This window comes from Nyctereutes procyonoides, unplaced genomic scaffold (genome assembly GCF_905146905.1).
Source record: "Nyctereutes procyonoides isolate TBG_1078 unplaced genomic scaffold, NYPRO_anot_genome, whole genome shotgun sequence".
Lineage (NCBI taxonomy): Eukaryota > Metazoa > Chordata > Mammalia > Carnivora > Canidae > Nyctereutes > Nyctereutes procyonoides.
The window spans coordinates 7,393,824-7,419,077 of record NW_026575139.1 but is presented as its reverse complement, the minus strand read 5'-3'; the positions used below and the strand labels follow the sequence as shown (position 1 = coordinate 7,419,077).

At 38.8% G+C, this 25,254-nt stretch overlaps 1 protein-coding gene across 4 annotated transcripts in view; it reads right to left on the bottom strand.

Annotated features, from left to right (window-relative positions):
• Positions 1 to 25,052, bottom strand: part of ATG2B (autophagy related 2B) — a 75,490-nt gene extending 50,438 nt beyond the window's left edge. For 2 of the 4 annotated variants that reach the window (XM_055304224.1, XM_055304226.1), the window contains exons 1-10: positions 24,795 to 25,052; positions 12,444 to 12,606; positions 9,340 to 9,492; positions 8,743 to 8,845; positions 6,991 to 7,153; positions 5,939 to 6,118; positions 2,205 to 2,301; positions 1,776 to 1,961; positions 628 to 782; positions 431 to 536 (exon numbers count right to left, since the gene is read on the bottom strand). In XM_055304224.1, the coding sequence (XP_055160199.1) occupies positions 431 to 536; positions 628 to 782; positions 1,776 to 1,961; positions 2,205 to 2,301; positions 5,939 to 6,118; positions 6,991 to 7,153; positions 8,743 to 8,845; positions 9,340 to 9,492; positions 12,444 to 12,606; positions 24,795 to 24,956 (1,468 nt within the window). In that variant the 5' untranslated portion in view covers positions 24,957 to 25,052. Of the gene's footprint in view, positions 1 to 430; positions 537 to 627; positions 783 to 1,775; positions 1,962 to 2,204; positions 2,302 to 5,938; positions 6,119 to 6,990; positions 7,154 to 8,742; positions 8,846 to 9,339; positions 9,493 to 12,443; positions 12,607 to 24,794 lie in introns of those variants that run through there. The other 2 variants (XM_055304225.1, XM_055304227.1) reach the window with 2 other exon arrangements.
• Positions 25,053 to 25,254: the final 202 nt, after the last annotated feature.

The window sequence follows — 25,254 nt, the reverse complement described above, 5'->3', positions numbered from 1 at the left end:
AACAAAAGTTTTGCATTAATGAAACTATATTGGAAAAGTAGCAGATTAACCAAAAGCTGCTCACCACATTTTCCTCTAAACCTTGTGTCTATTTCAATTAAATTTTGCAGGGAAGAGACTGGAGGTTCTCTTCCAAGTAAAGTGTAAACAATGGGACAAACTGCAATAATATGAAACTTACAGTGTACTTTTTACTAAAATTATTTAAATATGTAAAGATTACAACAAATCGGCAACTATTTTAAATTACTTCAGTGAGCTGTTAAACCTTGCTTCACATTTTCTTCCTAAACTTTTGTTAAATGGCCCAGATCAAAAAAAATATGGAGAGAAAAGCAGCAGTACAATGGCATTTTCTAGAAACCATTTGTTTTTTTATTTTCTTAAAATTCCAATGGGAAACTATCAAAAAATGTCTTACACTACTTACAAGTCTTCTGTAAATTTGGTGGGTGAACTAGGTTGGATGGCAAGGTGGACCCTCTTACTGGTTGTTCTTTATGATGATCAAGGAAATCTCCCCACGTTGGCTGAAGCTGTAAAACAATTTTTTTAAATCACATGAATAAAGTGTAGAATTTCAGAAGCCACTTTCAAGAATCAAACAAAACTTAAATAATACTTTACCACAGTAGCACTTAATGGAGATCCTGCTGGAGTATTTGTGTATGTACTAGTTAATGATAACTCAAGGTCCATATTTGGAGGGTCTCCCAGAGGTGGAAGAGAAGAGAGACTATGAGACATGTCCATATCAGCCATGGAGAAGAAAACTTCTTCTTCTAGAGAGAATTAACCTTGTCAATTGTATAATTCACTCTTTTTTTTCCACATCTATGTAAGTTAACATACATTAATATACTTCCTTCAAATTATCTGAAGTAGAGTGATGCCCTAAATTTTACATTACTTCTGACGGGGTAATCTGTGAGGATCCAAGATATAAAAGACATAGTAAAAACTCAACCAAATACAAGTTAACAAAAAAGGTTATACTATCCTATTGGTGAATTTGTTTTTTTTTTTTCCTTAGATATAGGATTTGCAGGACTACATGGTGTATTTTTTAGTGTCATATGACAATTTAGAAGTTAAAATCCAACTTTAAAATAGTATAAAGAACTTGTAATCTCTGGTTTCATATGGATACAATGCTTTCTTTAAAAAAAAAAAACCTGAATATATTATTTCGAATTCTATTTACATTTCACTTATTTCTGGAGGTTGTTTTACCCTCAAGCAAATGAGGTTTATTATGGCCAAAATTTCTTATAGACTTTAATTTTTTAGTTCTTAATTTATCGAGTTCAACATTCTGTACTTCATTATTATTTAAGGTATTAGTGCTTAAACAGTCTGAAACACCTATAAATGCAAAGTAAACTGGGTAAAGACTGTATACAATTGACAGAAGATTTATATTTAATGGCATCTAACCATACATTATACAAGCATGTAAGAATTTGACAAAAATGAATAATTATCCCTATTTATCTTTTGTGTAAATCTGCATTTTTGTAAATTGTCCTTAGAACAAAATTTTTTTTTAAAATCCTGATTTACAAGACATGAGATACATAATCAGAAAGATATTTGTGCCAGTGCCTCCCTGTAATGCTGTGGTTAGAACTTAGAAATGAACTTAGAAATGTTCTTCTTAGAGCATGGAACTTGTTCTTTCATTACTAAACTCCATTTCGCAACAGCCAAATTAAGTTTACTTTGCTCTAGGATGACACTGTAGAAATCCAGTGTCAATTGTTTTAGTTACTTACCACGGCTAGAAGGTGTACGAGCAGATTCTGTCTCATAAAAACTTTGCTCTGAAGACACACCCACCGAAAGGGAATCTTTTCTCAAATAATACCGGTTTAATTCCATCTGAATTCGATATTCATCTTCCTGCTGCATGGGTCGGTTTTTTCTATCTTTATTAGCTAACCCTATTTTGCTAGAATTTTCTACAAGTATAGAAAGGAAAGCAAAACAGTAATTAAATTTGGAGTTACTTAATCATCTCTCTCCCAAAACCCACTTGTCCATACCAACAGCAACTTCGTGCCACAGTTAACGCAGAACTACCATTATTTAATATTAATAAGGGCTATGCAGTAGCTTTAAGCAGCTAGCTAGGAATCACAGAATCTAAAAAGTTTTAAATAATTAAAAACAATAACAACAGAGTTGCCTATTGCCATACTTGCCTGGTCCAGCAATAGCTGCTAACATATCCAAAAGCAAGTGCACCTGCCTTGGTGACAGGAATAGATGAATAGAGTCTATCTGTCCATCAATATCCAACTTCAAAAAAAAAAAAAAAAGCCATTCAGGATAACACTCTTTAAAACCTCATCACCACAAATCCCAGTATACTTTAATGTACTGAGATGAATACTGATTAGTCTCGGATTCCTTCACCTAAGATTCCCTCCATTAATTCAATCTAAATGAAAAGACTTGAAGGTCACCAAACTGTTATTCTAAGATGGAAAATCCTCCTGAGAAATTCCACGTTGGCAAGTCCAATGTCTTACTTTTTGTCTGAGTTTTCTGAGTATGTCAGGTATTTGAGGAGGCCCTGTGTCACAGTCAGTGGAAGACACTAAAGATAGTAGCACAGAATACATTCCCATCAGGATCTCAAGACTCAACTCATAATCCTCAAAGTGGGATTCAAACCAGAGCAAATAAAGTTGGCTTTCCCAAGTCTGCCCATGGATAAAACTCCCTAGCAGAACATGTGAGGCCCTCCCCTACCAACAGTGTGCCCTTGCACATGCCCAGTGTCCCACAAAGCCTACTCTCTGCTGGGCAGGACAGTGCAGGCCACAGCAGAGATGCCCACGAAATGAGCGCCATGTGGACTTCCTTGCTCATTTCCAAATCGTTGTTCACTTATCCTCCTAGAAATAAAAGCTCCAGCAAGTCTCGTATCTATTCCTATGGAGTATATATTCTGACAGAACAATTACTCTATTTTCTACACCACATTCTAACAAGTTGAGTATGCTTACCTTACTTTTCACTCTCCTCCTCTTAGTTCTAATGCTAACACTCCTGTTATCCTTATGCTATTTTGCAATTTAGAAAGAATTAATAAATTTATATTTGGAAAATGGTATCTTCCTGGTGGGGGGAGGGGGATTTCTTCTGATTGTAAAACCAAAATATTACATGATAATGCCAAGAAGCTTCCTTGACCTGAGAATATAATACATTCTCCAGTAATAATCATCACTATCACCTTTTTCTGAGTGTTGGGGCACTATGTTTTTATTACATTTCCATTTGTTCTAATAAAGTTCCTGTTCTATAGACAAGGACACAGGCTCACAAAGATTTACAACACAAGGCCATCTACAGACCCAGAGCCAGAATTTTAACCTCGGTTGACCCAGATGGGAAGTCCTCATCCTCTCAGGGTATGGCTATCTAGCTGCCCATGGGAGATTTCTTTTATGGGGCTCCTTACTGACGGCTGCCATCCCAGACCATGAATTAGCAAAGAGTTTAGTCTGAGGACAGTGGGAAAATCTCTTTCTGATTAACACACCAAATTTTTTTTTTTAAGATTTTATTTATCTATTCATGAAAGACAGAGAGGCAGAGACACAGGCAGAGGGAGAAGCAGGCTCCCCACAGGGAGCATGATGTGGGACTCAAACCCAGGAGCCCGGAATTATGACCTGAGCCCTATTAAGCTCAACCACTGAGCCACCCAGGCATCCCTTAAATGCCAAATTTAAAATTTGATTTTTCATTTCTTAGAATGTGCAAATAATATTCATGAACATTAGAAGTGAAACTCTTGATCATTCATCCTAATAAAGGTCAGAGATTATGTTTTCAATACTAAGTTTGGCATACAAAGAACAAAGTACCTATTACTTTCCTCTGGAAATAGAAAAGATAGGACATAACTAAAAAAATGAATTTCAAATTCAATATGACACAGTAACTAAACAAGAGGTCTATAAATTCAGTCCATACAGTTCCTCTATTTTCTTACATGATGCATTCCTGAAAGTATATGCTAAAACTGAACATGTGAACCATCAGGCTGACACATCATTTGGGATAGGTACCATCTCAGAGAACTAAAAAAAAAAAATTTTTTTAAAGATTGATTTATTTAAGAAGGAAAGAGAGTACATGTGCACACACATGCAAGGGGTGGGGAGGGAGAGGGAGAGAATCTCAAGCAGACTGAATGCCAAGTGTGGAGCCTGACCCGGGGCTGGATCTCATGACCCTGAGATCATGACCTGGGCCGAGATCAAGAGTCCAACGCTTAACTGACTCAGTCACCCAGGAGCCACTCCCCAAATCTTTCATAACATTTTGATCCCACAGTTAAGATCTGTGGATCTAATGAACCCCAGAGAGACTAAAGATCTAACACCTGAGCATCCCTAACCAATGCCACCTTTAACTACACAGTATTTATGTGATTTACATTTCTCAAAGCTAGTATCTAGAACTTTTATTTTTCTATTTAGCCTTCATTTTCCTTAAATAAGAACAAAAGGTACTCAAACTCAAGTTACTATACAAATGTTACCATGTAGGCAAGGAGAGTACAATCTCTGAATATCAAATACTAGCCGGCAAAAAATGCCATGCTAGAATTCCAGATGTTCATTTGTCACCTAATACACATATGTCCAAAAGTAACATCTAAAAGGTACTTATACAAACCAACATATAATGTGCAAAAGTTCAGGTTTGTACAAAGATCAAACATACAAAATTTAAAACAGAACTATAAAAGTGACTATTGTGGTTCTTCCTTCTTAGAGAAATAGCTAATGCATTCCCCAGAGACATGGGTGTGTTAGGTTCCGAAGGATGTTATTAGCCCATCACGGGATTCCCTGTAGTGTTTAAACATACTTATATGGCTTTCATGTTATCCAATGAACAGGCTTAAGACCTGGTGAAAGGATTTCATACTGCCTGAGGTAGGAGACAGCAGTAAACAAAGGAGAGGGAGTCCTCAGCAAGAGGAAGGTTGGCATTCTGATCACCACCATCCTCTGACTCCAACTATAGCCAGGCATGCCAATCCAAGGACGGATTGCTGGAGATCCTCAATCCTCTGTACTCAGCTGCTCCCTCTTCCAGGTCCCCACAGCAATTTCTATACCCCTTACTATACATTGTATTAAGGTAAAGATAGTATTCCACTCTTCTCTATATCAGAGCCTGGCATACAGTAGTCCCTCAAACACCTACAGCTAGTTAGCCCAGTGGGTAAACAAATGAAATCCTGATATTTTCTTAATTTAAACTACATTTTACAGAGATTATATAAAAAATTAGTTTTCAAAGTGTGAAAATAACACTTCACAAACACAGTTTTAACAGACTAAATATAGGCTTCCTGATTCTCCAGCAGACTATTCAATACTTTTCTGTGAGAAATAAGTGCAGTTGTCTTTACAGTGACTTCAAAAAGCCATGAAACATGAAAAAATAATAAATCTCTTTTCATAAATATTATACAACTATAAAAACGGCCATTCTGCTCAAAACCCATCTAGGTGGGCATTTTTACATGCATACAAATTAAACACCTTCTATGGTCAACTTCTTACTTTCCAAATCTCTTCTCCTTTAAACTGAATGTTATGAAAGAGTCTTTAATAAATTCCTTATTAACTCACAAATGTTTCTGAACTGCTAGCATGGGGGAAAGTGAGTGCAGGACACAGTGCTAATAACACCTGAGCCTAAGCAGAAGTATGAGAGATAGTCCTCACATGAGGTCCTAAGACCTAAGGTCAGAGACAGCAGAGAGTAAGAACACAGACTCCAGGACAGAGGGTGCCATAGTTACAGGACAACACACAGTAGTCAATCCGTGGGTCACTGCACACATTACAGAATACTTATACTTTTCTTTTGTTTTTAACTAGAAAATAAAACAAATACTGACCTTAGCTCCAGGAAGTACTTCATTCTGTTTCAATGTGAGACTCAACTCCAGCCTACCAATTAGCCCTCCAATCTGCACTGGGTCAGAGGGTGCTACCTCTGGTAAATTTCTAGTTAGTTGTGGGTGTGGTTCATAAACAATTTTGGGATTCCAGCTAGGTGACAGCTTTGGCTCAGTTTCCTACAATGAGGCAGTAAGAATAAAGCAATTCTTTAAAACACCTTAGTGTAAATATACTGAAATGCAAAATACAAATGTCAAGAAGAGTAAAATATAGGACATGAAAAATTTTATTATGTGACAATGAATAAACCAGTGTCTTATAGCTAGCATGGAACACAGTAGTAATAAAGGAAAATCACGGAAAAAGATTTTATGAAAAAAAGCACAATATCTATTCAAATTACAACAATAAGAAAACAACATTCTATAATAATGAAAATCCGAAATAATGTAAAAGATAAATTATGGAAGGACTGATTTATAAAAGGACTCTCTACTCTTAGAAAGGATGAATAAAAAGTTCCTTAATTACAAAATTTTAAGATATGATTTATAAGTTTTCAATAATTCATTCTGTAAGGTAAATATGAACATTGCTTTCGTTTTTATAATAAAAGAGTATTAGTTGTTAATATACCATTTCCCCTCAAGACACAGTACCCAATGTTATACCCAGCACTGGTAGGAAAGGCACTGATCATAAATATGAGTATTTTAAAAACTCTGAAATGTGGGTCTCCACTACTGAATATTTTAACTTCAGATCAGCTGGAAACTCACTAACACATAGTTTATATCCTAGCACAATTTAATAGTCCTCCTTTAAACATTTATTTATTTACTTTGTTTTCTTTGTTTTTTGAAGAGGGAGAAATAGACTCTTAAGCAGGCTCCATTCTCAGTGCAGAGCCTGTAATGGGCTTGATCTCACAACCCTGAGATCATGACCTAAGCCAAAATCAAGTCAGATGCTCAACTGACTGAGCCACCCAAAGACCCCTAATTTTAAAGATTTATCATTTAGTGTTTGGTGTTTTTGTTTTTCTCACCACTGGTGCAGTTGAACACACTGGGGAAGATTTTGCTGACGCAGAAAACTCCTCCCAGAAGAGAGATACTCCGGAGAGCTGAAGTAACTTGTGAGCAAAGGCTGTGGGCTGATGCACATTAATTCCTGAGGACTCGTCAGCAGCTTCATCACAGTAGACAGTTCTAAAAGTTCAAGACAAAAAAGCACTGGCATAAAACTTTTTTTTTTTAAGATTTTATTTATTTATTCATGACGGGGGGGGGGGGGGGGGACGGACAGAGACCTAGGCAGAGGGAGAAGGAGAAGGAGAAGCAGGCTCCCCTCAGGGACCTGATGTGGGACTCGATCCCTGAACTCCAGGATCACACCCTGAGCCGAAAGCAGAGCTCGCTGAGCCATCCAGGCATCCCATAAACTCTTAAGAAAATCTACTTGCAAATATAAAGAAACACGTAACTTTTAAAGTAAAGGTTTTTTCAAGCGTTGGCACTCCTTATAAAATGTCTAGAATGTGGTCAGCATCACTGTGCTTTACTACAGGAAATGTTTTGACCAAGAGACCTCACCCTCAAGAAGGATAATTTTATGGGGCTCCTATTGGGGGAAAAAATTAATAACTTCCTAAAGTTAGCCTCAAGGAAAACAATTCCTGTGCTCCCTTATGAATATCTCCTGGTAAAGTGAGACAGCATTTGGCTTTAAGTCATTAAGTCTGACATGAATGACATTTCTTGAATTCTTATGACCACTCTGAGTTTTTACGACTACACTTCAGTTTCAACAAAAAACAGAATGTAGTTCTACAAGAAATTTTATTTACTTTTTAATATACCATTTCAGGGAATGCAACCTAATTTTTAAAATCTGTTAATAATAACCATTTCACTAATAGGTAATTTTATGATGATAGAAAGACAGAAACCATAGCATATCTGTTTAAAATTTGGTAAAAGCCCCCAACAGCTCCCTATACAGAGTGTCTTTAGTGCTCAGTACACACACTTCATTCCATGCATTTCTGTTGGCATTCATATCACATTAAGACACAGATGAACACTGACTGCCTCAAGGGCAACCCTCTTGGGTTCCCCTCCCACTCTGCGTACTTCGTACTATCTGTATGTTACCATACTCTAAATAAACTTTGCTTTGGGCCCACCAAAAATGAAAAAAAAAAAAACAGTGACTACCTCAGATTGACACTCAGGAGTATGTATGTGAATCAATCTCTGTTTTGTAGATAATATAGGGTTCCAAGTGAGCATACACAGAAAACTAAGTGCTGGTTTCTTTTTAAGTAAATCACTATCACACATATTGACCTTAAGATACTCTCATAGAATCCTCTCAAAGAAAACCAGTCAGCCTTTCTCATGTAAGCAGCACTTAAATCAAGCACAGGAAAGCAAAGAAGCCCTTCGAGGTAATGAGACATGCCGAAACAGGGTGTCACTCATATGAAAAAACTCCAACAGAAGTGCCTTAAATTTAGCAGTGCTCATATATTCATGATTTTTACTTGATATTACTAAAAGAGAATCATATGCTCTGAATTCCACACAGTATTATATACTTATACCCCAACTGGTACCTTAAGTTTTCAATTATAGGATTAAAATGTATCTTGGAAAGCCGCGCTTTACCCAGAAACCACACAACATGGTAACTGAATAGCATCATTTCTAATCTCTAAAAGCATCTGAGGAAAGTCAGATCTTACTATTTATAAAAGGAAATAGGGCCACTTATTCTCAGATATAAGAAATCTTACCTTTCTATTCGAATCTCAAGTGCAGTTCCAGTTTTGGAATTGTCTGGCACGTGTTCAATTCTCAAGACTGTGTCTATAAAAGTGACTGTTACTCTTCTTAGTACTAGAACAAACAGGTAACTGTCAACATGACACCGCACATATACTCAATAAAAACTTCTAATGAAAGGAATAAATGCTACCTTACACAGAACTTAGAAAATACAAAAGTTGTATTTTTTTCCTTCAAAATTCCAAAATCTTAAGTTTGGTAAAAAACATTGTGTCTTACTGAGCACCCACGCCAACACACCTCAACAGACACCTTGGCAAGGCCTAACACTCTGCTGAAATCTAAACCCTTCTTTACACAAGTAAAATAAACAGTAGAAACTAAGGAACGAAAGAACATGAAATTAAATTGGATATATTTAAAATAACCTCAATCTCAAAGTTCTGGAGAACAGTAACTTCTTAAAAAAAAAAAATCACTCCAATGGATTTTCCTTATACAAGGCTTATTAAATAACAGTACTAATTCACACACACACGTGCACACACCTACACACACACACACACACACCCTAAAATTTTTGAAAATACTCAATAATGCCAAACCTGTTTCAATGGTTTCAGCAAACTTTTCAAGTCCTTCAAAAGGCTGAGATCCTTCTCCTTGTTCATCTGTTAATTTCTGGCTAAGACATTCTTTTGCCAATTGCATACTGCTGGTCATGAAACTTGACCAATACATAGGCTCAGAACCAGTTGCTGCAGAAAATATAGATTAATCCTAGATAACTTCTCATAGTTACAACAAAGTGATTTCTTAAAATGCCACATTTGAAATAAACTCTTAACCCTCCAAGAGACATTTAACATCACAGTATTACCTAGGCATACAATACTCTAAAAATTACTCTTGAGATTTAAATATCACCTTATAATAACTGAGAAGAAATAATGAAAAATCACAGAAATAAGTACAGAGACATGTGCTCTCATTAAATGATATGTATGTCTAATATTAATTCATGAATTCATTCAAGAAGTATTTAATGCATGCATGGTACTATTCAAAATACTTTAGAATGGGGTCAACAGATTTTTTGGCGAGCATCAGATGGTCAACAGTTTAGACCCCATGGTTCCTACAGTCTACTCTGACTACTCTCTCTAGTGCAAAAGCAGGCAGAGAGAACAAGGAAATGAATGAGTATGGTAGTGTTCCAATACAAATTTATTTACAAAAAATGTCAGATCAAAGTTGGCCTGCAGACCATTGTTAGCTGACCCTGCTGTAGGGACAGAAAAATCATTAATTCTGCCCTCTGAGAGCCTACAATATAGTGAAAGAAAGGAGATGTTTAAGAAGGATTAGTAAACAACTATGCAATGTCAACAGAAAATACTGGCAGCTAAATTAGGAGGTTAATTCTTCCCACGAACTGAAGTTAACAGGAAATCTGGTTAAGGTGGCATCTGACCTAGGCTGTAGAAGGTCAGTATAAATGTAGATAAAACAGAAGAACATCCTGGGAGGGATACGTGAACTGGGAAAAATCCTTTCCAGATATTCCCTCATCAGAGAATTGAACTTACTTCCTTACATTATTCAAAACAAACTGAGATTGTTAGAATTACTGTCTTCCAAAATGCAATTTAAAACCCCTTCCTTTTCACAGAGTATTTTTCAAGTAAAGGAGAATATTTGATTTTCCATAAGAAAGTATTATTCTTTCTACTCATCATGGTTAAAAATAATAAAATAATCTTGTTAATTAAATGCCATTATCAAGGAGGATTTTCACGCACAGACTACCAATTTTCAAAGTACAGGGGCTATTAATTCGAGTAAGCATAATTTAAACTCTGGTGTTTCAGACAACACTTAGGATTATAATTCCTCAAGTATGTCTTGACCAATTTCACTTGCCACTCAAAGAATCTTGAAAAATTCAGAAGTTAAGATGATTTACATCATGACTCTTACTGGCTTATAAAACACACATACATATATATACACACACACACACACACACACACTCCAATGTAGAAAATCTGAACTACAACAGGGCACAGTGGTTAAGAAGGGACTCCAGAACTAGACTGCCTGGGTTGAGATACCAAATTTCCACTTAATGAGCAATGACTGTGGACAAGTTACTGAATCTACCCGTGCTTCAATGTCTGGCTCCATAAAATGGAGAGAATAGTATCTATTTCAAAGAGCTACGGTAAAATAATATTGGCAGAGCACTCACAACAGCATCTGGCATGCATATATGTGTTTGGTAAGTCAGAAAACAGCATATATGTGAGTAAAGCTACCACATGGATATACCTATAAATAATGACTTGCTACTACTTTAAAGCTTTTCCCTCCTAAACTGTCCTTTTAAATGTTTTCAATCCTAAGGAAGAGGTGAAAAAACAGTATAATGAACACCTGCATAGCTTTCACTTAGATTCGTCAAAACTGTACACACATCCATTCTCATTCTTTTGCTGAACTATCTGAAGGCAAACTGCAGGCATCCTAACACCCACTCACTCACTCCTAAATACTTCAGCAGGTAACTCCTAGGAATATGAACATTCCCCTACAAATGCTCAATTACATGAACACACCCAACAAACCTAGCACTGACAAAATACTATTTTCTATACATTCCACATCCGAATTTCCAGCTGCCCCAATAACATCCTTCATAACAAAAACACAGGATTATCTACTGCACTTTCTCATGTCTTACTCTTCTTTAATCTGGCACAATTACTCTATTTTCTTGTCTTTCATGAACTGAAACTTCTAAAGAGTATCATCCAGTTAATCTAGAGAATTTCCCTTATTTTGGATTTGCTTGAAGTCTTATGATTTGATTCAGCTTAAGCACTTTTAGCAAGAACAGTATATAATATGATGTGTCCTTTTCAGCCATCACATCAGGACATACATCATGGCAGTTTGGCCCACTACTGATGAGATTAAGTTTGATCACTAGGTTGTTGTGGGGACTATCAATTTCCTCCACCATCAAAGAAACATTTTTCTCTCTGTAAATAACACATAATCAATGAAGTATGTTGATATATCTCAATATCAAGTTCCTCAACAACTTTTCACCAAATGAGATTACCATTCATTGATGATTACCACCTGTACCAATTTTTTTTTACCATGGTGGCCAAAACATGGTAATGATCTATCAATTTGTCTACTCTAGTAAGTAGATATTCTACTGCATACAGAGCTTTCCCTTCTTCCTGCCTCCCTTACATACGGATTACTTATTTGTAACAATATGGACTTAGGGTTGTTTTTTTAATTTATAATCCACTTATTGTCATTATTCCAGATTTGGCCAACAAGAGCACCTATAAGCCCAATCCTCAGTCCTTTTAACATTTCTCCATTAATCTTTAAGCATTTCCCTTGTTTCTGGCATAATACTTTAAAATTTTACAACACAGTCACTTTATATGATCGGTAACAAATAATTAAACCAAATCATCAGTATACTAAAGTTACCATGGGTAAGTAAGGCAAGAAGTAACTCTAAATATAAAATCACACACCCCCAAGTCCTAATATTTTATCTGCTGAAAATCTCACCAATATAATGTTAAGTAATACCGGGTTTAATGCAATTAGGTTACTTTCCCAATCTGTGAAGAATACAAATAGAAACAAACAGAACAGAAACACATAACACACCTACCTAGGCGGGGTCTAGGCCGGAAGACCATTTCTAGCCCTTTCACTTCCAGTGCACAATTATCCTGCAGCAAGGAGCCCCATGGAACTGACAGAGAAATTGACTGTATGAATCCTTCAGTGACTTCTAAAGGTGCATCTGCCGACTCCAGGATCTCATTGAGACACTAAAGAGAAAAACCAAGTGCATTTTGAAATCACAGAAACAAGAACTCAAAATTGTTAACTTATTCAAAGATGCTGAATATGCTCATATGTAAGTCAGACACTAGGGATAAGGAAAGCAGAGTCCATAGTAAAGACTCCCCATCCTTATGAAGTTTAGAAAATAGTTTTACTGTGACAGACACATGCATCAAGGTGTGATGAAGCTACATGAAAAAGGAAATACAGTACTATTTGAGCATGTAAAAGAACCTAATCTAGAGATCCAAGATAGGCCACATTGAGGAAGTGCTATTTAAAGGTGAGACCAGAGAAGGCTGAGGAGTTAACCAAGCAAAGGAGTCCACACAGAGATAATAACATGTGGAGGATTCAAAGAAAGCAGAGGTCAGAGAGTGCAAGCCCACATATTTGAAACACAAAACTTTTTGAGAGGGAAATTAGGCTCTAGCAGTGTGCTAGTGTCATGGTGATGAGCCAGAGGTAAGACTACATAGATAAGGGACAATGAAATCCAAATGGCCTTATAATTCATGTTAAGAAGTCTGACATTTACCTCAAGAGCAAAGTGAAGCCACTGAAAGATTTTAAGCAAGGGCACCATGATGAGATTAGAACTTTTGGTGAACCACTTCTGCGAACACACTGAGTTGCATGCATGGGAAGAAAGCAAAACTCAGGCACAAAACCGTTCTGAGCCAGGGAAGCCAGGAAAATTGGTTGGGTGAGGACAGTGACACTGAGGATAGTCAGAAGTGCACAGATTTTTGTAGAATATTAGGAAGTAGAATTAATTGGCGTCATGAGAAATAAAGGAGGAATGAAGAACGACTTCTGGGTTGGAGGCTTAGACAACAGGTTAACTAGTAGTGCCATTTACTGAGGAAAAAACCTGGAGAAGCAGGTTAGGGGAAGCTCAAGAGCTCAGTTCCAAAGAGTACATGTGAGGAGACATTTGGGCGGAGATGTCCATAAGGCAGCCAGATATTCTGATCTAGATGTCAGGAGAGTCATCTGGGTTGATGATATGGAAGGGCATTATGAATCCAGGGGGTCAATGAAGCCCTAGGATGAGGAGAGACAACGTTTTTAGAATTAAGAGTCGGTTGGTCATCTGACTCTCTATTTCAGCTCGGGTCATGATCAGGTTGGGGGTAGAGCCTGCTTGAGGAACCTGCGAAATAAACTAGAAAAAAGCAAATGGAGAGCAAGAAGGAAAATCAAGAAAGTCTTACATCCCAGAAAATCATGGAAAGACAATTATAAAAAGAGTTCAGTGCAATAAAAGGTAACAAGAGGCCAAAGATTTTAAATGTCCACTGGATTTTGTGATATTTAGGGTATGGGTGATCCCACTGAGAGCAGTTTCCATGGCATGGTAAGGCAAACCAGACTACAGCAGAAGACAGAATGGATGTAAATATAGTTAATAGAATAAATATATTTCTTGACAATGTATTTTTTTTTAATTTTATTTATTCATGAGAGACACAGAAAAAGAGGCAGAGACACAGGCAGAGGGAGGAGATGCAGGCTCCATGCAAGGAGCCCGATGTGGGACTTAATCCTGGGACTCCAGGATCACACCCTGAGCCAAAGGCAGACGCTCAACCGCCGAGCCACCCAGGTGTCCCAGACAAGGTACTTTTTAAAATTAAATAACAAATGTTTATTAAATGACAGTTTATATGTAAGGTACCTCCTGCATACTATGATGAATAGCAGTGTCATAATTCTTGGCCTACAACTTAATGTTGAATGTTGACATTAAACCAACTCACATTTTATCACTGGAAGTTACTACTTTAAAAGGCTCTCTTCATGCTGGTGTTTGTGTAATCCTACACTTTCTGCAAAGCACACGGGCATGGGTGGTTTTAAGGTAAACACATCCAGATCCTCAATCCAAAAATATATTCTGTTCTACAACTGACCTTCCTGAGAAGAGTATTTAACAATGGCACTATGTTGGATCTCCATTCCCATATTCCCTTGTACAATTTCCCATCTTCTACTTATCCAACAAGACCTATCATTTCCCTTCCCAAATCCTCCTTTGTGCACTGCCTAAGTATGAAAATCTCCAGGCAGCACAAGCAATATGTTTGCTATAGAATGTATTTTGGTCAGAACACTACAAGTCAAAGAACTAACTGAAGTTGCTACTACAAAATCCCTTCAATTCTCATCTACTTATTTATGCCTCAAGCTTATAGTTATTTAAAAAATTTAGAATGAAATTTATGGTAAGCCCTATCATATTCTAGTAAGTATATTCACTTATGGGCACACGAACTAATCAGGAAAAGGCAGAAACCACCTACCTACATCATTTAAAAAATGTATTTCCAATAGAAGTTTTTATGTTCAATTTTTCAAACATATATTTATATGGTTTTGATCAACGGCACACTTGTTACAACACAATCCAGAGAAAAAATGTTAACACTTAAAGCCTAATGATTATCTGAAGGAAACACTGATAAGATCAATATGGTAAGCCCTCAAAGGAATTAAGGAAATTACTTAAAAAACTTAAAAGACATCAAGTGAAGAAATCATTAAAGGAATTAAAATGAGAATTAAAAGGAATTAAATTTTAAAAGGGAATTAAAAGGAAATATTTACTTAAATACAAAATAAAGCTGGACACTAACAGTAAATTTTTAAATATGATCGATTTCAACTTAGTTACATGTTTTTATTGAAGAGAAATCATAGCATGATCAATAGAAGTCTTAAGCATAAAATATATAAATTAAGATAAAGTTCTGCAAAGAAAGATGGACATAGGAGTTCAACGCGAAAAGATACAATGTTGTCTCCAACTACTGATGAAGAGCTTGTTCAAGCATTTTTAAATTATAATAGTGGGTATTTAGATCCTACTGGGTGAAAGCATATATTTTTTATATCAATATTTACAACACAGTAAGAATTATTCTTTACAATTATTTAAACTGTTAAAAAGAAAACTAAAGGCCAAGGTAGAGTCACTTGTCCCCCAGGACAGCAAATCAAGATTTAATTGCAGTCTCAACCTCTCCAGGAGTGAAATTTTAAGCCAAACAAACTGGATTTTCTGGTTGGCACCAACAAGGTAACCTGGGGTCTCTCCCCCAAAGAAAAGATGAGGTAATCCACCTATGACTCCATGTTCTTCCCCCTAAGGAAAGAAGTCCAGGGCTGAAATAATCTTTTCTTTCACTAATAACTTTTTGCCCTACTCTCCCTCCTTCCAATAAAAACCTTCCCTTTTGCACAACTTTGGAGCTCCCCTCTACCTGCTAGGTGGACGCTACCCAATTCAGCCAATTAGATTTTCAAATGCTCTTGGGTGAATTTTTTTAACAAAATTTTATTACGAAAAATTTTTAATTTTAAAATACACAAAGAATGCAGTAATTTTTTAAACATTTTAAGATTGGGCAAACATGTTTGAAGAACAATCCTTTAAAATATCATGTCAGGTCCTAGCTCAGTCACTTTATTAGCTGAGTGGCTTTGGCCAAGTTCTTGAGTCCCAATTTCCTCATCCATAAAATAGGACAGTATCTATTTCATAGGGTTATTGTGAGCGTAAATGAGATAAAAACATGTAAAGATGCTAACATAGATCCTGATACAAAGGATGCACTTTATAAATGCTGACTATTGTTCTTTATCTTGCACAGTGCCTACCTAGTGCAATGATGAGCACTATTAGGAATTCAAGGTGTGTCCGACATTATGAAGAAAAACATGAAGTTATGTTTCTCTTTAATATGTACCATAAGAGTAACTAGGAAAATACAGCGTATTAGTTTAAACCAAGGCATCAGAATTCAAAAAGAGCTAAAACACAGCATAAAAATTAGCAAGACCAAACTTAAACCAATTAACATTTCATTAGCACTTAATACATACAGGACACTGCACTACACTATTTAAACCTATGTTACTACACTAAATCATCACAATAGCCCTCTGAACTAGGTATTTTTGTGCCCATTTTACAGATAAGGTAACTGAGATCAGAAGAGTTAAGTACTTTCAAAAGCTCCTCAGTTCATCACTGCAGAAACAAAACTATATGAAAGAGAAATATATATTTTCACAATGGAAAATTTTGCAGAGGCTCATCAAAATCATGTGCTAACATCAGTAAGTCTCTAAAATGCAAGATTTCGGCTTAGGAGCTGGCTTATCGAACAAGCTTTCTAGGACAGAAAAATTCTCAGTCCCTTCGTACTACTGTTTTCCAAAATGCAACCAAGGACAATACGCATGACTCTCCTAGAATACTTCCTAAAAATTCAGATTCTTGAGTCTTTAGAACATAAATCTATAGGGAAGGGGCTAGAAGTCTGCATGCTAGCAAACTTCCTAGGTGAACCCAGTACTTCTAGTGTTTTAGTAGCTCAGGTTTCTTAACTCTTTTGAGCCAGTGTGAGGTACAAAAAGAACATAGGAGTTAGAAAGACTTAGGTATAAAATCTTGCTGTACTGCTAATATTAAGCCTGAGTAAGTTACTTAATCTCATAAAATGGAAATGTAGCACCCAACTTGGAGCAAGAGAATGTATATAAAAGCACCCAGTACAGTATACAGAGATGGAACATGCTTAAAAAAAAGATGCTGGGATCGCTGGGTGGCGCAGTGGTTTGGCGCCTGCCTTTGGCCCAGGGCGCGATCCTGGAGACCCGGGATCGAGTCCCACGTCGGGCTCCCAGTGCATGGAGCCTGCTTCTCCCTCTGCCTGTGTCTCTGCCCCTCTCTCTCTCTCTCTCTGTGTGACTATCATAAATAAATAAATAAATAAATAAATAAATAAATAAATAAATAAATAAATAAATAAATAAATAAATAAACAAATAAACAAATAAATAATTTTTAAAAAATAAAAAAGTAAAAAAAAAAGATGCTATTATGCTCAAAAGCAAACTAAAATCCCTTACCTTGACTCTGTGTCCCCTCAAGTCATCAACCTCTTCTCTCATAGCCAAGGCAGAGATTCACTGGAACTACCAACTACTACCTGCCTTCTAACTGCAGCTCCTAAGACATTCCTCTTGACTTCCAAAAAGAACTACCAAACGCAAAGAACAATGTTCAGTCCTCACCTTCCTTGAATTTTCATCTCTAATTCCTATGGCAGCTTCCCTGTCTGAAATTCTAACTTCCTTCGGCTTCCATAACACTCTTCATGCTCTCACTCTCCCTTCCGGTCCTTTACCACTTAAATGGTGGTATTCACCTCAGCCCCATGCACATGCTACCCATGAACTTTGTGCGGTTCTGGTTTCAGTCAGTACTGACACTGATAACTTCCAAATTTTATCTTCAGCTCTTCCTCAACTCCCATACTACATATGTTGTGAGAAATAATAAAAGGAAACCTCACCTATAATGGGAGTGGGGGTGGGTAATGGTGGCTTAGCTGATTGAGCATCTGAATCCTGATTTAGGCTCAGGTTGTGCTCTTTACGTCATGAGATAGGACTCCACACTCATCAGGGAGTCAGCTGGGATTCCATCTATCGCCCTCTGCCCCTCCTCCCACAGGCATTCTCACTAGTGGGCTCAGGCACTCTCTCACTCTCTTAAGTAAATAAAAAATAAATGTTAAAAAATAAAACAGGGGATCCCTGGGTGGCTCAGTGGTTTAGCACCTGCCTTTGGCCCAGGGGGCGAACCTGGAGTCCCGAGATCGAGTCCCGCGTCAGGCTGCCTGCATGGAGCCTGCTTCTGCTTCTGCCTGTGTCTCTGCCTCTATCATGAATAAATATTTAAAAATAAAAAATAAAAAAAATAAAACAAAATGGAGTCAGGAAGACAGCAGGGAGAGACCTCAGACCCTACCACTGGCGGTCGATTGCAGACCTAACAAGGAGATACCTAACTTGCAAGTCCATCCTACTTCAGCTACTATCTTCCTATCCCAGCAAGAGGGAGGAAAGTTTCCTCCGCATCTCCCCCCACCCTGGCCCCCACAACCACCCAGAGGGGGAAAGACAGTAACAGCTCAGCCAATGAAGAGCCACACTACTGCAAACTCCCAGTTTACTCCAATGGACTTTTTGTCTCTAACAGCCCTTCCAACTTCTCCCTTTCCTCTATAAAAGAGCTTACTTCTTTGTTCTACAGGTTTTGCTGTAGCTTACTTGTCCCAGATTGCAATTCTCTGCTATTCCCAAATAAACCAATTTTTGCTAGGAAAGCAACCGACAGTTTTATTTTTAAGGTTGACAATATACAGCTCTCACTGCCTCCTGAGCGTCTCTGTCTGGAAGTTCCAAAGTCCCCTTAAAAAAAAAAAAAAATCCATGTTGAAACTTAAGCCCCCCACTCCACCCCCATTCTCAATCTCCTCCTTTCCTCTCCTAGAGGGATGGGGAGGGAAACAACAAATACAACCTTCTCCATTTCTAGTATTTCATACTAAACCAACTAACTAGAACAAGTGCAGTAAGCTACAGTCATTCAAGATTCATCCCTCTACTCCTGTTTTTCATATTTTCAAGTCAATTTCAAAGGAAAAATTTAAAATGTTTGACTCTTAAAAAGGATGCATCATATAAGAGGGGAAAAAAGTTCAGAACAGTTTATTTCATGGGTTATTTCTTAAATTTTTGTACCATATTGATATCTTTGGAAGAGAAGGGATTAAGGGCTATTACTTCATATTCAATACATTTCTTTTTATGTGTTTGTGTGTGTGTATTGTGTTTCCTCTTTACCATTTGAAATTTTTGCAATGAGTATGTTAATCATATAATAAAAGTAACTAAAACATACCAAAGTTTTAAACTGTATATAGGCAATGACAGCTTCTGTACCAAGGGGATTGTCAATATTAGACAACTATCTAGGAAAATGGATTTGATAAAATTCCCTTCTCAATAAATATCAACTTTTCATTTGTCTCAATTTTGTGGCTACCTTAAACCTGTAACAGTTCAGAAAGTTTTATTATGGCATTGAAGAACAGTATTAAAAGAACTAATACAATAAAAGAAATAATATGGTAATGTTAAGGAAATAGTTCTGGAGAGAATCAACAGTTCGAGAATTTACACTGTGCCACTAAGGTACAAAATAATGGCTCTATATAAGATGTTTAAACAGGTCATACTTACATATAGTCCTATATGCACTTGGGTAAAATTCCCTAAATCCAGTATCATTAAGTATTTAGAAATTCCCTCATTCTGAGAAATCCCAAGATCTACTACAGCCAGTATATGAATAGGACAAAATCTCAGCCTACTTGGCTAAACAGATACCCTGTTGAAGGCCATTTTGCTTTCAGTTATCAATGAGTTTCACATATACATAGAAAAAGGTAACTCTAGTCTAATACACCATCTGGCAAAGAATTAGTAATCAATATTCCTTAAACTGAAGATTTTTACTATATATACCAGTAAGCAAGAAAGCAGTAGAAAGATTATTAAGTAAAAATTAAAAGGCTTCAATGTCTTAATGTCTATCCTCCTGGACATACTGAACCTCTGTGAAGAAAGGGTCTTCACCTATTGCTATATCCCCCCAGCCCCTCATAGTGGCACATGCTAAGAACTCAATAAATGTAACAAACCCAACTGATGAAAAAACTTCAATTAAAAAAAATAAGAATAAAGTCATAGTCTTAGAAAGCTAGAAAAGGTAAGTCATCAAATGCAACCTCATACCCAGTATAATTTCCTTCTTTCAACATTTTGCATGTTCAAACATTTCCTTGGGAAAAGAATTCATGAATGTATGAACCCACTAGAGTTGTGGAATAGTTTCAGGCCCCTTGATTCTATTCCTCCCTCCCACTTCAAGCCCTTCAAGGTAGTAATTGCCAAAGTGAGGTGTATGCATCCCAGAGAGCGTTAGCAGATGATCTATAGGTATGTGAGAAGTTAGACATTCTATATTCAATTTTTCACACTTTTAGCTTTAAAAGTTCTACTAACATTTAGAAGACAAATGGGCATTGGCACGGTCACTCAGGCCATGCATCAGATTAGAACAAAGGGAAGAACAGTAGTTCCACGTTGGGGAAATGTTAAGAGTTAAATATACTCGGATATTCCATTTCAGAATACTGAAACTTTTTTTTTTAAAGTATTGTTTTAAAGTACTGTGATGTTTATTTTATTTTTTTAAATTTTTTTATTTATTTATGATAGTCACAGAGAGAGAGAGAGAGAGAGAGAGAGAGAGGCAGAGACATAGGCAGAGGGAGAAGCAGGCTCCATGCACCGGGAGCCCGATGTGGGATTCAATCCCGGGTCTCCAGGATCGCGCCCTGGGCCAAAGGCAGGCGCTAAACCGCTGCGCCACCCAGGGATCCCCAGAATACTGAAACTTATTTGAGCACAGATTATAATAAAAATAGACCTTTAAACAGTAGAACCTTTGTAAAGAGACAGAATGTGACAATAACTTCCTGATTTCCTGGTTTTCTTATGGCCAAATATTTAAGAGTTGAATTTAAAGATAAACATTTTTCTTCTACACACAGAGTTCCAAATATACTAATGATTTATGTGATGATCCATGGCTATCAGTAGCATATGCTACCTAGCAGGGAGAGTCCAAAAAACAAAACATTTCACTTTTCTAAAGTAAAGATATCACTTTAGGGGCGCCTGGGTGGCTCAGCTGGTTAAATATCTGACTCTTGATATCAGGTCCTGATCTCAGGGTCATGAGATTGAGCCCTTTGTTGGACTCTACGCTCAGCATGGAGTCTCCCTGAGATGGTCCCTCTCCTTTTCCCTTTGCCCTCCCCTGACCTAAAAAAAAAAAAGGGGGGGGGTAGTTAAAGATATCACTTTAATAATGAGAAAATAACTGCTTTTCAGGGCACCTGGCTGACTCAATCGGCAGAGCATCTGACTTTTGATCTCAGGGTTCTGAGTTTGAACTCCATGTTGGGTGTAGAAAATACTTTAAAATCTTAAAAAAAAAAAAAGGAAAAACTGTTTTCTAAAGGATATTTGCATTATAGAGTAGACATTTTGGAAAATTATATTTGGAAATGTTTCCATTCATACATGATTTTGTTACTGAAACATATGTTAAAAATATTGTCTATTTTTTAAAGTCATCTACATACATTATAAAAGATCTGAAAACATGAAAAGATTATCCAAGTGAATCTAAAAGTCTTAGTTTTTTAAAAAAGGTTTTTAAGTTAATTTTTAATATATAAAAATGCAACAACTTCTAATTAAATAGCAAGAAAACTGAATGAGATCAAGGAAGAATGGAATTTCAACACAGTCTTGTGCATAGAGAATTGCTGAGAATTGAACCGTTACTAACGTCGCCAATGATGTGATTCTTCCATTTGGACCTATGAATCTTCTTGAGGTATCTTTTTTCCCCCACTCATGAAAATCATTAAAATCAAGAGTCAAAAGCAACTGAATTTGGAATCAGAGCTTTGAAGAGTTATAGCTAAGTGTCACATCAAAATTTAGACTAGTTCAAACATAGCACACTATAATAGATAATCAGCAACAGCAAATATTTACTGAATGCTTTAACATTTGGCCATATTCTTTGCCTTTGAGGAACAGAACCATAATCTTCAGATTAGGTCTAACCATAAATTGTTTTCTTAACAATCCTGAAGTTGTAAATTCAATCACCACCACCTGAGGCACCTACATGGCTCAGTCAGGCACCTGACTCTGGATTTCGGCTCAAGTTATGATCTCAGGGTCCTGAGATGGAGGTCGGGCTCCACATTAGGCTCTGTGCTGTGTGGAGTTCGCTTAAGTTTCTCTTTCCCCGTCTCCCTCTGCCCTTCCCCTCTCCTGCACACACATGTGTGCATACGCACGCGCTCACGCTCTCTCTAAAAAAAAAATAAATAAATAAATGGGAAAACAAAACAGAACATTAAAAAAAAAAACCCGCTGCCTGATTTCCCATGAAGATTAAATTAAAAACACAAATAAGAATGCCTAGTGTGCACAGTACCTGAAATAGATGCCCAATAAACAGTAACAACCATTTCCCTGGCTTGCAGCCATGTGATTAGTGAAGAAACAAGGGGCTTAAAAATTAGGTCTGATTTCTCACAGTACCATTTGCTAGCTGTGTGACTTGGGGCACATTATTTAACTCCAACTTTAAAATAGAAATAATAGTACCTGCGTTACAGGGTTAATGTGAAAAGTCATTTAGAAATAATGCATAAGGGATCCCTGGGTGGCGCAGCGGTTTGGTGCCTGCCTTTGGCCCAGGGTGTGATCCTGGAGACCCGGGATCGAATCCCACGTCGGGCTCCCGGTGCATGGAGCCTGCTTCTCCCTCTGCCTATGTCTCTGCCTCTCTCTCTCTCTCTCTCTCTCTCTCTCTGTGTGTGTGTGTGTGACTATCATAAATAAATAAAAATTTAAAAAAAAACTTTAAAAAAAAAAGAAATAATGCATAAGATCATTCAACCCACAAAAGACAATGAATAGGTCTCCAATCCTCCTCCAAGATCGCTTTTTCATACCTATACTAAAAGTATAGACTCATGGGTCACTGAACTGAAAAATATCCATCAGAATCCTTACCTTCAGCGAAGAATTAAGCGACACTGTCCTGACACAGTGCCTGGCGTGGAATGTATACTCCATTAAGGTTCATTAATCTCAGGTGAATTACTATGCCTGCCCACTGTCACTTAGCTAACTGGCAGCCTGGGCTAGTGTGATCTAGCCTCATGTGGGACTGGATCTACTCAAACTACAGCTCTTTCCACTATGTGTACTCTCCCTAGTTAAGTCATCTACATATTTAAAAAAAAATGTTTATTCATACAAGTGCAATTAATTGAAGGGTCATAATAAGATGTTACCATAATTTGAATTTTCCAGGTTTCTGTGGCTAAGAAGTCATTACTCTGTTAACAAACACTTTTATATATATATATATATAGAAAAAAAAATAGTTTAGCTTTTCACACAGCACCTCCCCATGGTGCGTGGGGAGGTTTCCTTTTGTTCTGCTCAACTATCACTACCGGGAAAGTCACTATGTTTATAACGTCCTAAATGTAACCTGTGTACGAATGCATTTAGGATAGTAAAACTCTAAAATGCCACAAACCAATCCAAACTGCCAGCAGCAAACTCCAGCGCAAAAAATGAAGGGTTGGGGGCAGGAGAAAAGCTGGTCGGGGGGATCCCTGAGTGGCCCAGCGGTTTAGCGCCGCCTGCAGCCCAGGATGTGGCCCTGGAGACCCGGGGATCGAGTCCCACGTCAGGCTCCCCGCATGGAGCCTGCTTCTCCCTCTGCCTGTGCCTCTGCCTCTCTCTGTGTCTCTCATGAATAAATAAAATCTTAAAAAATAAAAAAAAAAAAGGAGATGCCAAAAAAAAAAAAAAAAAAGCCGGTCTGTTCTTGTTCAACTCCCGGCTGAATACAGTTCAAGTGAAGCGCTCCGCGTCGCACCTACAAACGCAGGCACAACCGTACCTGTAAGACACACCGAGGCCGCGCCCAGCCTCCCGCTGACAAGTAGAAAGCAGGTTCTCAAAGGCCGCAGCTTCAGGGCTTTTGCAACACCTGCGTTCACGCTCGGCCACGTGACCCAGCAAAACCCAAGCGAAGCCGAAGCGCCCTACCAGGGCCACACACAGGCCCTCGCAGGTCGGCCTCGTAGGCGTATCCTGAAGCCAAAACAGGCAGAGCGGCCGGCGGCCTTCGCCTCCTTCCTTCCAGATGGCAGGCGCTGCCCAGGCAGCCCTCCCAAACCAAGTGAAGGGATGACGAGGAAGCCTGACATCCCCAAGCGTCCTCCCTCACCCTTAATCTGCCCGGACCGTCACGTCATGAAACAGGAGGTGTTGGCCGCGGAACCCCGCGACCCTCGCTACCCAAGGGGCAGCCCGGTCACCTCCTCGCAGGCCCCCCCAACCCCCGACGCAACCGCTCCCCGCAGTGTAGACTCCATCCCCTCCGTTAAGTTTCCGAAGCACGTGATTGGGGGGGGGGGCGCAACTTGCTAGGAACAGACTATAAACACTAGAACACGTTTCCGTGAGCCCTGCCACGCTGGGATCCAAACAATCCCCGGGGAGCGGGAGCGGGAGGGGGAGGGGAGGGGAGGGGAGGGGGTGGACGTCACGGAGCGCGGGTGACGCGGGACACCCGCTCGCCGATCCCCGAGGAGGGGGAGCGAGACCCTCCCGGCCGGCCGCCGGCGGCTCTTACCCATTTGTCCAAGGGGACTTGGGCGAGGGAGCCGGTGCCCTGGTACAGGTCCAGGCTGAGCTGCTCCAGGCTCAGCTTCTCCTGCAGGAAGTGGCCCAGGTATCTCTGCAGGAGGTACCGACATGCCCTCTTCTTGATGGACTCCGAGAACGGCCACGGCATGGTGAGCGCCGGCCACGGGGCCCGCGGGGGCTGCAGGCGGCGACTCCGGCCCTGGGGCCCAGGCTCCGGCTCCGGCTCCGGCTCCAGGCCGCGGCGGCGGCGGCCGGCGGCAGGCGGCGGCTCGAGTCCCGGCGGCGGGGCCTAAGCCCGGGACGGCCCCTCCATGCCCGCTGGGCGCCGGGCGTCCCTCAGGGCGACCCCATGGCCCGCGCCGCGCGGCTCGCGCTAGGCCCGGCGGGGACCCGTCGCCCCAGGCCCGGGGGGGGGGTGTGAGGGCGTGGGGAGGCCTCCGCGAGGG